Genomic DNA, 15,678 nt, shown 5'->3' with positions numbered 1-15,678 from the left:
TGGTCCCTTCGGGACAATCACGGTTGCGGTTTGCCCTTGAAGGAACAGCCACGCCCGCTTCGTTTGGTGCGTCGTTCTTCGAAGGATGTCCGGGTCCCGGAAGCTGATGTGTCCAGGAGAAGCGGCCACGCACGCCTCGTTCGGTGCGTCGTTCCTCGCAGGATATCCGGGTTCCTGAAGCGGATGGGTCCAGGAGAAGCAGCCACGCACGCCTCGTTCGGTGCGTCGTTCCTCGCAGGACATCCGGGTTCCTGAAGCGGATGTGTCCAGGAGGAGCAGCCACGCACGCCTCGTTCGGTGCGTCGTTCCTCGCAAGATATCCGGGTTCCTGATTGGTTTCGTCTCTGTGTATCCGGGGTGTCAGCATCGTCGTGGCGGTTTGAGTAGATCTGCGTTGTAATCAAGATTGTTGTATATTGGTTCGGTCAGGGTCGTCTTCACTGTCCGTCCTGATCTGGTCGGTCTTTTCGTCATCTTCGTCGATGGTCGGGTAGAACGCCTTCAGGTCGTTCAAACTGGCTGATCGCTGCTTACGTCCGTTTAGAACCTGTAATCGGACGAGATTCGGAGAGAGAAACTTGGTCACCCGGTATGGTCCCTCGAATTTCGTGGCCAACTTGGAGGCGAAGCCTTCGGCTGCTTTGGACAGAGTGTGGCGACGTAACATCACTTGGGATCCAATAGCCGGTTTCCATTCCCTACGGCGGAGGTTGTAATGTCGTTTTTGCTCTTCTGATGCTTTGTCGCAGTTTGTTTTTGCGATTTCGAACACCTCTCTCATCTGTCGTGCCCTGGTCTCCGGGTCGGCGATGCTAGTTCCCGTTCCTGGCGTAACCTCGTCGTACAAGGCGCCTGGCAGTCTTGGCTCGCGACCTTGGATCAAAAACGCGGGGCTGAATCGCGTCGAATCGGACACGCTTGAGTTGATCGCGAGCGTGATTTCTGGCAAGAGCTCGTCCCAAGTGTTCTGTTTTCCGTCGATGTATTGCGCCACCATCGTTTTAATTGTTCTGTTCGCGCGTTCTGTTGGATTTTGTTGGGGAGTGTACGGGGCAGTATGCTGAAGTTCCATCCCTAGCCTTTTGCAGAATCCTTTGAACGATCGGCTGGTAAACTGTGCCCCATTGTCGCAAACGAAGGTACGAGGGGTACCAAAGCGGCTTAGGATTCTTTCTCGGAATGATCTTTCCAGGTGTGGCGTAGTTGCCTTGCGTAGAGGCACCAGTTCGACCCACTTACTAAATGCGTCGAAGAAAACCAGGAGGACGGTGTTTCCATGTTTGGAGCGGGGCAACGGCCCAACAAAGTCGGCGCATAACACGCTGAAGGGTTCATCAACTTGTCTGGTGAACATTTTCCCCGCCGGTTTGAACTGGCTCACCTTGTATTTTTGGCACACTACGCATTGGCGAACGTATCTGGCGACTTCTCGGAACAGGCCTGGCCAGTAGTACTTTTGGGCGACTCGTGTGCTTGTTTTTCGGATTCCTAGATGTCCGGCCGTCGGGTGGTCATGGCATTCTTTTAGTACGCGTCGTCTATGTTCTGCAGCGACGCAGAGTTTCCATGGGGTGGAGTCTTCTTCTTCGGGCACGGTGTGCAGGCGCCGATACAGTTGTCCACTCTCGCTTCGGTAGTCTTCATATTTGCCCGGCTGCTGCCTGATTCTCGCCAACATTTTCCTGATCCACTTGCACTGTGACTCCTCCTCCAGAGCTTGATGTAGTAACTCCAATGGTTGGCGGGAAAGTGCATCTGCTACCACGTTCTGCTTCCCTCGGCGATAGCGAATATCGAATTGATATTGCTGCAGCTCCAAAGCCCAACGTGCTGTCCGTCCAGTGGGGTTGTCGATCGAGTTGATCCATTTGAGGGCGAGATGGTCCGTGATCACGTCAAATCGGTATCCTTCCAAGTAACAGCGCAGCTTGCGGATTGACCACACTATTGCCAAGCATTCCTTCTCAGTAACGGAGGAGTTCTCCTCGGCTTTGGACAAGCGTCGACTCGCGTAGGCTATTACTCGTTCCTCGTCCCTTATCTTTTGTGTAAGGACGGCTCCTAATCCTTGTTCGCTAGCGTCGGTTTGCAATGAGAATTTTTCAGAAAAATCAGGGCAGGCGAGGACCGGCGCTTCGGTTAACCTGATCTTCAACTCCTCGAAGGCTTTCTCCTGTTCTTCCGACCATTTCCATTGCCGATCTTTCCTTAACAACGCCGTCATGGGTTCTACTATTTCGGAAAAGTTGGGTACAAACCGCCGGTACCAGGAGGCCATACCGATGCATCGGCGAAGTTCCTTGACACCTGCCGGAGGTTTCAGGTTGCGCACTGCGGCGATCTTGTCAGGATCCGTGTGTATGCCGCTCCCGCTGATGACGTGTCCTAAATACTTCAGTCTGCGTTTGAAGAAGCTGCATTTGTCCTTGTTGAGTCGAAGATTAGCCTTGCGCAGCCGCTGTAGAACTGTCCCAAGATGCCGCATGTGGTCCTCCACGGTGTGCCCGATGACGATAATGTCATCAAGATAGGCGAATGCGTGTGGTTCCATGTCGGGGCCAATCACGCTATCCAGTGCTCGCTGGAAGGTCGCGCCGGCGGAGTGAAGGCCAAAAGGCATCACTTTCCAGTGAAACAACCCGCGGCCCGGAACGGTGAACGCCGTGCACTCGCGGCTGGTTGGGGCAAGCGGAATTTGCCAGTAGCCGCTCTTCAGGTCCAGGGTCGATATGTACCTGGCATCTCTCAGCTGTTCCAATATGTGGTGAATCCTGGGGAGGGGATACGCGTCGGGGATTGATCGCGCGTTCAACTGTCGGAAGTCTATGCACATCCTGATGTCACCTGTTTTCTTGCCCACGAGGACAATTGGGGCGCTATGTGGACTCTTCGAAGGTTCAATCTGCCCTTCCTTAAGCAGTTCGTCGACCTGTTTATTAATGACGGCTTGCATAGCGGGGTTTTTTGGATAATAACGTTGTTTTATAGGCTTGTTGTCGCGCATCACGATGGTGTGTTCTGCAATGGGGGACACTCCGCTGAGGCCGTCGAATTGTTTCAGTTCCTGTTGCAACCATTCGGTGACCCGGGGTTCCAGGGGTTCGTCGTCTTCGGGCTCGAATCCAGGGGCCAAAACGTCGGGCAATTGGGATATACTCACGGTGGCCACTGTTGCTCCCTGTGTCCGTTCCCTGGTGCGCCTACGGCGGGGCCCGTTGTCGCCGATGCCGGGCTCGAATCGCACTCGTTTCTTGGATCGCTGCTGTACCTCGTGTACCCGGAAGGGGTTTTTCAGCATGGCTCTGTGGTCGAGGCCGGGGAGCGCCGATGTCCATCCGGGTTGGTATCCTGCCGGGGTCGAGACCTCGCCCGAATTCCTAGAATTCCTTGAAGAAACGGCCACGCACGTCTCGTTTGGTACGTCGTCCCTCGCAAATTTTCCCCACCTCACCATCATGGATCCCAGGGGATCGGCCACGCGCTCCTCGTTCGGCACGTCGTTCCTCGTTGGTTCTTGATGCTGGGCGACCCGGTCTCGGCTGAGATTCGTAGGTTGATCCAGGCGGGCTGGGGATCCTATGTCTTGAGTCCTGGTATCATGGCTGTGTTTAAATTGCAGGCGCAAGGGGACTCCTCCACACTGCAGGGTCGCGTCTATTCCGCATAGGAAATCCATCCCGAGGAGGACGTCATCCAGCACGTCTTTCATTACTAGCACCGGCATCTTTACTTGTTGATCTCCTAGTCGTATGTCTGCCATCAGCGCCTGAGTCAATTCCCGGAGGGACCCATCCGCCAATCTGATCGTCGTTCGCACCATCGCTATACTCTGTCCGTTGTCCAGCTCCAGGGCTTTGCGTTCGCTAACGAAGCTCCGTGTGGCGCCTGTGTCCAGAGTAGCGAATAGGTCCTCTCCTTCCATGGTTACTTGCGCGCGAATTCGTCCTCTCTCCAGCCGCAGGGTTCCCTTTACTGCCTCGGGGTGGGATTGGCGGTCTTCGCCCGGTCCCCTGCCGAGTGAAGCGCCTGTCCGTTTCCCGACGAATTCCTGCGACAGCATTCGATGGTGCGTAGCCCGCGACGGCCGCAGTCCCAGCAGTACAAGACTTGGGGCTGTTTACACTCCCTGGAAAAGTCTCCGGACCCGCCGCAGTTCCTACAAGCATGCTGCACGTCGATTATGGGGTCGGCGTCTTGGAGGATGGTTCCATTCCTGACATCCGGCTGCTGCGAGTCCGTCGACCAATCCCTCACCTGGGTTCTATCGTGCCGGAGATCCTGTGTCCTCGCGGCCGCGTGATTCCTTGGTCCTCGTTGACCAGCCGTTGGCCCTAAAGTTTCCCGCGGATGGGTGTCTCGTGCTTGGTTCGCGTAGCCCGTGAGCTCCGACGGTCCCTTGTTACGCGTCACCTCGAAGTTCACAACCAGTTGCGTTAATTCGGAGAGAGAATCAAAATCTTTTCGTCTCGTAAACAACTGGTATTCCGGGAGCATGTTATCGTATATCCTTTCCAATTCCTGAGCCTCGGTGTATCCCGCGCGCTACATCATTAGTCGAATGTCCACGAGGTACGTTTTAAACGCTTCTTTTGGTCGTTGAAAATGGGTTCGGATCTCGTCTTCTAGCCGTTGAAAGTACCGGGGAGGCAAAAAAAACTCTGAAAACTCTTTGCGAAAGGTCTCCCATGGTTCTCCACTAAGGCGGCTCGTTCGAAACCAACTCTCGGCCCGACCGGTCAACAACACGAGGATTCCTTGTGATAAGTGGCGTAGATCTATCTTATAAGTGGCTGCCCTCTCTTGCACGTGCTCCAGGAAACTTAACGGATCGCCGGACCCATCAAACACGATTCCCCAGCGGACCATTTTCTCGGTGATCGCAGCGTTAAAATGCTCTTCGTTCCAGGTGGACCCCTTCGTTGGTGGGTCCTTGCTACCGTGCAGGTTTCTCTGCGCGGCACCGACGTCGATGCCATGGAGTAGGCTCTCTGCCGGCACAGCGGATCCCGACGCCACGATACTACGGCTACTGGCGGGTACGACATCATACGCAGCCGGGGGATGGGGTTGTAGGTTAAGAGGCGCGAGTGTAGAAGGGCGGGGAGAAAGTGGTTTAACCTCTGGAGTCACGGCGACTCCGTACTGGGCCTCCAATTCCTCCAACCGAGAACGCGCCGTACTTGGTAAATCGGCCGAGTTTGCGAAGGTCGCGAGTCGACGTCTCAACTCTTCGACAGTTCCAGCGCTGTCTAACCCAAGCTCCGCGGTAATCATCTCCAACTCGTTCTTGCGCCTGACCGAAATCCACTTGACTCCCATGTTGAGTTGGTCCGGGTCACTGTTGCTGCACGTGGTCTACGATCAAATGTCTGGAGCGTCGCCCGAGGAGTCGAAAAACGTAGCTAAGGACGCGGCGAAAGACGGGGCTCTGAATCCTTAAACGGCGAGGACGCGTGCGAGGCTATTCGGTAGTGAATTACCGGTGGGCCGTCTTGGTCGTGGGCCTGGACACGGGGGCTGGCAATTAACACGCGCTTGTTCAGGGGTACTTCAGTCGTTGGTTTCTGCAGGATTGTTCCGGTTAGAATCCGTTGGTTCGTGTTCAGTTTCGGGGGGAGCGCGAGGTGGACAGAAGACGCGGGGATCGCTGTCTTTCGCACGTTGTATGCTGCGGGATAGGGACCACTGTATGCTGCGGGGTAAGGACCACTGTATTTTGCGCGTTGTGTACTGATCGAAGGCAGGGGATCACTCTGTTTCACACGTTGTATGTTTGACCGAATGCTGAGGATGACTGTCTCTTGCGTTGTATACAACCCGGCTTATATTGGGTCTGGCTGAACGGCCGAGCCTCTGCCGACGTCGACGTCTCGGAGTCGGCCGAGAACACCACGCGAGAGAGCCGCGGGCGAATGGTTAGGTAAATAGTCGAAGATCGGGGGGTGCGGGTAGTATGAGAAAGGGATAATTTCATGTATTATACTCGTGGGTCGTTCGGCTCATGCCCGCCGCCGACGCCCAGAACTGTTCTCCGGTCTTCACCCCCTCTCTCCCCACTGAGATGTAACAGAGGTCTGGCTGCCCTTGGCTCTTTCCCCACTGTACCGGGCGCTATGATCCCGCATGGTTTTGCCTGAGGATAACGGGGACCACAGAATTTTCGTTCTGCTTTGCGTGCTGCTTCGTCGCTGGTGTTTCGCTTGGATTTTTTTTTTTCTCTTTCTGCTGGACATGGGAAGGGCATCACTATGCTTTGCTTGGCTGCGGGCTGTACTTTCATTCTGTCGTTTTCCTCTCTCATTTCCTCTTTCCCGTTCTCTCCTCTTCATTTGCCGACGGCTAACGGGGATTGTACAGCTTTTCAGCCACGCTTTGCTCGCTGCTGGCCTGTACCTTCGTATCGTATTTTCTTATTGATACCCTATAAATTTCTCCTCGGTTTGATGCGGCGCTACCTACGCGATCTACTTGTGGATCTTTAGGCCACGAAGGGTGAAATCCCCCCAGAAAACTATCGTTTGAATTGTCTCAACAGTCCCTGCTCGGGCGCCATCTGTAAAGTAGTGATCCTAGGCTGGGGTCAGTCTCAGTCTGCCCAGGGTCACCTACAGTTTATTTGTAAGTTGCTGAGACGTTGAGACTGGGGGGGGGAGGCGGGTCGTTGGAGCAGGGATCGCCGAGCCGCCGTCAACGACGGGGCCTTCGGGAGAAATTAGGGAGGGGGGGGGGGGGGGGGGAAAGCGGCGTTGGGCCGGGCGGCGCGAAACTCACCCGAGACGCTGCACTCCCCGACTTCAGCAGGGTAAAACCCCTGTTGCCAAGGTCGAAGTGGGCCGCGGGTCCGGGGAGGTGAAGGAAAAGGATGAGGGGGGGCGCCTCTGTCGAAACGCGTACCACTTCTCACTCCAGCAGGGTAAAACCCTGTTGCCAGAGTCAGAGCGGGAGCGTAGTGACCGAGAACAGTCAGGAAAACGGGGGGGGAGGGGGGGGAGAGATGACCGCAGTCGGTGGTCCGACCAGAGAAAATAAATGGAAGCCAACGCGTTCTTAATTCTATGATCGAAGTTTTATTGAATTGGTTCCCCTCGCACTCCCTCCTACTCCTACTACTACCTTGGCCAGCGGCCAGCTCACCCGCGGATCCGGCGCCTGTGTTCCCGCAGCTCCTCCATACTCTTCTCTCCTCTCTGGCGCGCGGCCGTTCAACACTTTTTTTTCTCTTCACTTCGATGTCCGCGACGTTCCGTCTTCGCTCACTTCCCAGAATCGACTACCTCTCTCGCTACGGTCGCTCGACGTTCTCGCCACGCCTCGCGCTCGTTTTCGGGCCAACGGGACTTTTCCGAAAGAGCTCCGCTCTGCTGCCGGCTGAGCATGGCTCCCTCTCCTCGCCGTCTTCTTTGCGGTTGTTCCGTGTGAGCTGGCCGTTTGGCGGGATTTCGGCTATGCAAAACATAACTAGCTTATTTACTACTATAGCATATGGTTGTGAGTAATCCAATTATTAATATTATTATTATTATTCTTGTTACTATGTGAGGGTCCCAGTATGGGTCCTCACAATACAATAATCGCATATCACATATTATGTTTTTTGTGGAGAGGGGGAGGGTTCCAAAGTATTTACACGGTTCAATGTTTGCACGGGTAATATAATGGAGATTCTCTTGGTAAAGATTTTATTCGTAATTTATTCGCCCAACTATCGAAAAAGACTCGCGTGTGCCGTACGATACGATCCATTACGATACGATATCGTCTGTGGGCTATATATGTATGTATATTGATGTGTGCATATATATGTACAATCCGAAGAGAGGATTACTCTTGTTTTGTTCTCTTTCCTAGATGATAATATCGTATCAGTGGTTCTGGAAGGGGGCTTAAGCCTACGCTTAAGCCTACGACGAAAGCTATAATCCAGTGGATGGGTCGGAATAGGTGTCCTGTTCCTCCGCTCAGACATAGACCTCTCCTGTCTTGACCTCGGGACTGTGTTTGGCGAGGGTTGAGGTAGCACTCGTGGCCGTTGCCGTTGCCGTGGCGCCGCTCTGGGGCAGGGCGATCGTACCACCGGATCCTTCAGATACTGTATCTATGCACTGATTTCTGCAGAAGATCCGTTACTGCTCACTCGGACCGCCCAAGCGCGACTGCTGGAACACCGTCCGCGGAGCCACCCATTTATGTTGATTCCCCGATGTGGATGCTGGACAGAGTACTCGGGCTTTGGCATGAGTACTCGTGAGTGTATCGTATCAATCGCTCGCTTTGGGGTTCACAATTCTAATTGATCTCCGCTTTCCGCTCTTGGGGTAGGTTCCGCCGAAAGAGGCGCTTCAATTTACAATGAGAGCAAAAGAGACATTCTGTAGAGGGTTTTTCTTTTCTTTGCTTTTCTTTTCTTTATTCTTTTTCTTTCATTTGGAGGGTGGAAGGTGCAACAATCTAAAACGGAGGCAGACTCTTGAGCCTCCTGCTGGTGCGCAGCACAAATGGTGCCGGCTGATTTGTACCGGCATTTCCTCCAGCGGAAACGACTTCGGGAGCAGCTACGGGAGCGACTGCGGGAGCGACTCCGACCGACTCGCCTTCATCGTCCGAGGGCAGCCATTATTTTAAATTGTTATGTTTATTGTAATATTGTAAACGTAAATCAATTGTACCTGTTTTGTCTCGTCTATGTTCCAGTGTAGTATCTCTTTTATTACCTGTTTTTCCGTCGTCTTCACTCCAGTCTACTACTTATCTGTATTGTTATTTCTGCAAGTGCTTGTCTCTTTTTATCTTAGTGTATTTCCTCTTATTTTCCACGCAAAGCACCTGCATTGTTTACCTTTTTCTCTTTATCTATTCCTAAATTGACTACGTGTTGCAACACTGCACTTTCTGAATTTTCGATCTCATTTCTTTAACCCCTTTCCCCACACCCCCCCCCCACATTGTTATTTTCGTAATTAGTGCGGTTCTCCGACACCCCACTACAAAATTATTACAATCTGTGATAAAAATCTTCGGCGGCAACGGTGCTGACAATTGATTATCGGTTTCAAATCGACTTTCAAATCAGCATCAGCGTAGGACAGTCATAGGGTTGCCAGATAGGGCCATCCAGTTTGAAAGTTGAGCGCCAACCGGAAAATCGCGCGGGCCCCAAATTTTAAATTTTAAATTTCTAATTTCAAAATCGAGTATTTGGCAGTTACAAATAGGAAGAATGGAGGAGGAGGAAAAGCGGGGTCTTTGAGAGGAGAACTAGCCTGCAGCGTTCCCCACCACAGTGGCAGACGCCCCGAGGCATTTGGCCCAGGGAGCAGGCAGTTGAGAAGCCGGCCCAGCTAAGCCTTGGTACCGGAACTCCACTTAAGGCGCCCCTTAGAGTGCTGCCAGCACTGACTGTGTCTGCACCAGCAGAAGTCCCTGTCAATCCGTTTGACTTCAGCAGTGCTTCCACAGACAAAAGCTGTACGGTCGATCCTGGCTTCGCTGGTAGAAAAGTCGACGGAATTGTCGAAGATGCTGAGCGACGCCCGTTATCTCAACAAGGAGATGAAAGATTTGGCGCAGATCGTGGTGAGGATGCAAAAGTCCGCGCTTCACAGCTTCGACGCAAAGTTGCAGAGGAAGGAGAGGGTGGAGCGGCGTGATCAGGAGACGCAGTGCTCCCCTCAACACGATGCGCCGAAAAGGAAGCTGAACAAGCCGACGAGGAGCTCGCCGAAGAGGAGAAACAATATGAGTGGCCATCCCACGTTGCAGTCCCGCGAACAACCGGCAAGGAAGACCGAATCAGCTGCACCTACCGAAGGTGAATGGGAGAAGGTGAAGAGCAGAGCGCACGCCCGGAAGCCAAGGCCCCGTCCGGATGTTATTATCATCGAGCCAAAAGGGGAAATGACTTACGCGGAGATCCTTAACCTCGTCACCCGCAACCAGAGCGAGAAGGTCGGCGAGAGTTTGAGCAGAGTGAAGCGAACAGCCAAAGGTGCTCTTCTATTGGAGCTCAAAGACGCCTCGAAGGAGACCGCGCAGCTGTTTCGCGAGGACATAGGCACTGTCCTAGGAGGCAAGGCGGAGGCGCGAGCACTCACCCAGCAGACGAGGCTAGAGATGCTCGACTTGGATGAGATGGCTACCTCGGAGGACGTGAGGAAGGCCTTCAGCGAGCAAATGGGGATTACACTCGATGTGGACGCCATTAAGAGTTTGCGCCCAGGCTTTGGTGGTACCCAGCGGGCTATTATTTGCCTGCCGGCGACCCTTGCGACGAAGGCGCTATCCGTTGGTAAGGTTAAAGTGGCATGGTCCGTCTGCCGCATACGGGAGCGAAATCTGCCGTTAAAGTGCTTCAGGTGCCTTGAGATCGGCCACGTTGCACTTAATTGCAAAAGCTCTGTAGACAGAAGCGGGTGGTGCTTCCGCTGTGGGTCTGAGGAGCACAAGATAAGCGACTGCCACAATGAGGCAAAATGCTTCCTCTGTGTCGGAAAGGGCAAGCCCCACTCACACGTAGCTGGTAGCCACAGGTGCCCCATGGCACCCAAAGAGAAGGCAAGTCAAAACGCTGGACATGGTTAGGTTTTACCAAATAAACCTAAACCATTGCGAGGCTGCCACAGATCTGCTCTCTCAGTCGGTGCGTGAAATGAGATCGGACGTTGCAATAATTAGCGAACCATACATTTCCCCCGAGGATGGATTCTGGGTCCAAAGCTCCTCAGGAAAAGCAGCAATATGGGCTTGCGGTAAGCCTCCTCTGCGGCCCTCAGTGTGCGCTGAGTTCCGACATTTCGTCAGGGCAAAACTGGGGAACTTATGGATTTACAGCTGCTATCTCCCCCCAAGCTTGAGCCGTCATAGCTTCGCTGCGGCGATGGACGAATTGGCCGACGACGCCAGGCACCACAAACCAAATGTGATTGCTGGCGACTTCAATGCTTGGGCCCAGGAGTGGGGCAGTGACATCTCCAGAAGCAGCAGCTCGGACGCCATATACAAGGGACACGTACTGCTTGAGGCCTTCGCTGCGTTGGACGTAGCATTGTTGAATCAGGGGACCGCGAATACCTTCAACAGGGGTGGCTCTGGGTCAGTCATCGACCTTACATTCGCCTCTAGCAGCCTTTCCCCTCTGTCCACCTGGCGCCTGGGGAACCACTATACGGCCAGCGACCACGAGGCAGTGGTGTTCTCGATAGGCGGAGAAGGTGGTTGCAGACTGACCAGGGCAACGCAGACAAACCGGAGAGCAGCCTACAATCCCGAATCAATGCGGATTCCAAGGTTCTTGGAGGCGCTGAGGAATATGGAGGTCGGAGGCTCAGCTCAACAGATGGTCAACCAGCTTCTGGAGTCCCTACTGCTCGCATGCGATGCCAGTATGAGTCGCAAGAGGCCATTCAAGGGTAAGCAATCGCCGACCTATTGGTGGAATGACGAGATCCAGGAGGCCAGACGCACTTGCCTGTCAGCTAGAAGGCGATATCAACGGGCTCGCAGAAGGAGTGGCACTAGCTGGCCAAGGCTACAGGCGGAGTACTGCGGAGCTAGAAAAGCCCTAAAGAACGCCATCAAGGAGAGCAAGAGGGAGTGCTTCCTGCAGCTTTGCGACTCAGCCGAGAAGGATCCGTGGGGACGTGCCTACAAGACGGTAATGAAGCGAATTCATGGCAGCAACGCGGGGTCGCCGTCTGACCCAGACCAGTTGCGGACGATTGTTGAGGCATTGTTCCCATCCGGGGCTCACGGTCTTGCCAGCAGTGCCGTCGCACACCAGCCTGCATACTCGGTCGAACCGGTCACGGAGGACGAAATCGTCGCCCTGGCCCAAAGCTTAAAGGCCAAGAAGGCTCCAGGCCCTGATGGAATCCCCAACCGTGCGGTAAAACTGGCGATGGCATACAACCCGCACGAGTTTGCTAAGGCATTCACGCAGTGCCTGCGGGAAGGACTATTTCCGCCGCAGTGGAAGTTGCAACACCTGGTGCTCTTGCCAAAGCCAGGAAAGCCGCCGGACGATCCCTCCTCGTTTCGACCGATTTGCTTAATCGACTCGCTGGGGAAGACTCTGGAACAGATAAGACTAGACAACGCCGTCGAGGATGCTGGGGGACTTTCACCAAACCAATACGGCTTCAGGAGTGGGAGGTCAACGGTGGACGCCATAGGCAGGGTAGTTGACATAGCCTCCAAGGCAGTGGAGGGAACTCGATGGAAGGGCGGCAAGAAGGAATACTGCCTGATTGTCACCCTAGACATCAGGAACGCCTTCAATACGGTGAAGTGGGAGTGCATCCTGGACTCACTTAACCGGCGCGGTGTACCCCAATACCTTCAGGCAATCGTAAGGAGCTACTTCGCGGGAAGACTGCTGGAGTATAATACGGAGGCCGGAGCGCAGACTCACGGCATAACGGCAGGAGTTCCCCAAGGATCAGTGATGGGTCCCCTATTATGGAACATTGCCTACGATGGAGTCATGAGATTAGCTCTTCCAGGCGGATGTCAGCTAACCTGCTACGCAGATGATGTCGCCCTGACGGTGGTGGCCAAGCACCTGGACGTCGTCGAAGCAAATTGTGACACCGCAATCCAGCTGATTGCAGACTGGCTCCGCTCTGCGGGACTAGAGATAGCCGCTCATAAAACCGAGGCAGTATTGGTGAGCACCCGTTCGACTGTGGAGACCGCTCACATCAGGGTTGGCGACCAGAGACTATCGTCGAAACGAGCCATTCGGTATCTGGGCGTGATGATCGACACCAGGCTCAGTTTCCGTGAACACCTAAGCTACGTCCAGGAGAAAGCGGCAAACACGAGTCGGGCGCTGTTCCGAATACTGCTGAACACCCGTGGCCCGAAGCAGGAGAGGAGGATTCTGCTGACCAGTGTAGTCCGCTCAGCCATGACCTATGCAGCAGACGTATGGGCGGATGGAATTAAAGTTGCCAGCTACGCTAGGGGCGTAAAAGCCACTCATCGCCTCTGCGCGCTCCGGATCTGCTGCGGCTTTCGGACCATATCCGACGACGCTGCCCTAGTCCTGGCGGGTGTCCTTCCAATTGACCTTCTGGTGCTTGAGGAGAGGGCCGTGGCCGAGGCCATCCGGGCCGGCGCGGCAAGGAGAGACGCGCGCAAGCAGGCCCGTGAAGGAAGCCTCAGAGCATGGCAAAGCCGCTGGGACGACTCTGATAAAGGACGGTGGACACACCGCCTGATTCCGGATGTCCGATATTGGATCGGCAGGCGACACGGTGTGGTCAATTTCCATTCCACACAGCTTCTGAGCGGACACGGCTGCTTCAGCCATTACCTTTGGAGGTTCGGCCACGAGAACTCGCCGAACTGCTCGTGGTGCGGCGACGCCACTGAAGACGCTGAGCACATCATTTTTCAATGTGGGCGCTTCTCACTTATTAGGGAGGAGTTGTGGCGAGCCGCCGGCGGGCAGCTCACGCCGAACAACCTGATCGAGAAGATTGTGGAAGACCCCATGGTATGGTCGGCCTGGAGCAACTTTTCAGCCGGCGCCATGAAGGAGCTGCGTAGGTGCGAGCGCCGAAGGAACGAGAGTGGCTAGGAGGAACCATGGTCCCTGCGAAGCAATGCTTTGCGGCCGTCCCGCAGAGACCCGGAACTTCCTGCCGGTCTCTCCAACTCAATACAGCTCCCTGTCTAGCTTTAGTTAAGTCCCAGGCTTATAAAATTTAATAAAATTAAGAGTTAATACAGACAAAAAAAAAAAAAAAAAAAAAAAAAAAAAAAAAAACATGACACACTATTACACACACTTGACGAGTCCCCCCTCCCCCTCTTGACAATTCGTACTTTTGGAGCCTTTTGCCCCGATCGTGGAGTGGTCTCGAGTCTGGGTCTCTGTCCAAATGGAAAGTCGTGTCGAGAACGTTGTGGAGTCGAGACGTGTTCGAGGTTTAGTTTAGTCCCTCCGTCAAAGTGCCGAATATTTTGTGTCTCTCTTTTTCAATTTCCCCTTTCCCCCCCCCCCCCTGCTGGCTGCGGGCCTATTTCGAGGTTACAAGTGTTTCGTTGCTGCAGTATTATATGTTTGTAAAGTTTATTGTGCCATCAAATGTACTAGTGTGTTTGAAGTGTCGTTTAAAGTTGATTTGTAAAACAAACACAAAAATGTACATAAATTAAATTAAGACATATACTGCCCAAAAAAAAAAAAAAAAAAAAATATTTATAAAGCAACGCGCTTGGTTGCTGGCGGCTCACACCCCAGCCTCTCAGGCCCTCCCCTGTTGGAGCACTGAGAGCCCTCAACCCAAAGCGGGTATATATTGAAAAAAAAAAAAATAATAAAAAAACTGTGTGAATAATTTGGCTTGACAAAAACTCCACTCGCGTCGGTCGAAAAATTTATTACCAAATCCAACCAAAGCCAATCCAGCGCAGCTATGCCACGCGGATCCACTGCCAGAAGAGGACGACGACGACGAGGACCACACGGCGTCACAGCCAGGGATCGCCCCAAATCAGCCATTTCCACTGCCAGCTCCGACAGCGCCGCCGACGGCGAAGCCAGCGCCGACAGCGCAGCGACCGGCACCGTGGCAAACGCAGCGATACTGAGACGCCAATCCACCGACTCCGCCACCTGGTTGGAGGCACTTCCTCCAATTCCTGGACCGGCTCCAGCCACCATTACCGGGTATGTGAGGACCACAAATGCCGACACCACCATCACGGCCACTCCGGCCACAAGCCCCATCCCCGACCCCGACCTGCCCTGCCCCAACAGCTGGGCGGCCATTCCCAATCTCACCAGCCAGGAGCAGTTCCAGATCGGCGACTGGGTGGAGACGGTCCATACCCAGGAACGCCAGCAGCAGCAGCAGCAGACCATCAGCAGCAGCAGCAGACCATCAGCAGCAGCAGCGGTAGTCGCCGGCTTGAGGCATTGGCGGCGTCGGCAGCGGCAGCGGCGTCAGCCAAAGCACCGCAATGTCAAGCCAAGCCAAGCCAAGCGGTACCAAGCGCGCCAATAATTCCGCTTCCCACACTCCAACACACACAGACACGTATCGATGCACCGTATGCCGATGCATCGTGTGGAGAGAGCCGGAAACAGCAAGGAGCGAGAGAAGGCGCAAAGAGAGAGCGGGTAACGACCTCGTACCAGCGACAGTACGAGAGGGCACTCGAGCAGCCTCTGCACGAACAGCAGCCAACAAAAGATTCGTGTTCGAGTGCCCGTTCGGGAGCGAGTTCGAACTCGAAACACAGCCATGGCACAAACCCCGCTCGATCGGCCACAGCAGCGGTTCCAAATGCAATGCACACAGCCAATACCACAACCACAAATACAATGATGACATACATCAGCACACAAACAGCGACATCAAACACAAAAACGACAACTACAATTACGTCGGCAGCCAGACGACGATGCCTGTTAACAGCAAAGTTAACAGGCGGACCCCCCCCACCACCGCCGCCAGAGGAACATCAGCAGCAGCAGCAAACACATCAACAACAACAACATAGGCCAACGGCAACAAACACAGCCAATACCGATGATATCCCATCCGCCACTGCTGCAGCAGCGGCCCGTTCGCCACTGAAGCGCGTCCGCGCCGAGGTGGATGATGATGACGATGATGATGACAGTGATGTCATGGTTGTTGAGTTTGATGACGACGATGACGACGACAA

At 54.2% G+C, this 15,678-nt stretch overlaps 1 protein-coding gene across 1 annotated transcript; it reads left to right on the top strand.

Moving 5' to 3' along the window:
* Positions 1-14,206: 14,206 nt before the first annotated feature.
* LOC117190453 lies at positions 14,207-15,446 on the top strand. The gene is made up of 2 exons (XM_033395526.1): positions 14,207-14,296; positions 14,405-15,446. Exon 2 carries the CDS (start codon positions 14,421-14,423, stop codon positions 15,009-15,011), a length of 591 nt encoding a protein of 196 aa, XP_033251417.1. The 5' UTR covers positions 14,207-14,296; positions 14,405-14,420; the 3' UTR covers positions 15,012-15,446.
* The last annotated feature ends 232 nt before the right edge of the window (positions 15,447-15,678 follow it).

Source organism: Drosophila miranda (assembly GCF_003369915.1).
Source record: "Drosophila miranda strain MSH22 chromosome Y unlocalized genomic scaffold, D.miranda_PacBio2.1 Contig_Y1_pilon, whole genome shotgun sequence".
Lineage (NCBI taxonomy): Eukaryota > Metazoa > Arthropoda > Insecta > Diptera > Drosophilidae > Drosophila > Drosophila miranda.
This window is presented reverse-complemented; position numbering and strand designations above follow the sequence as displayed.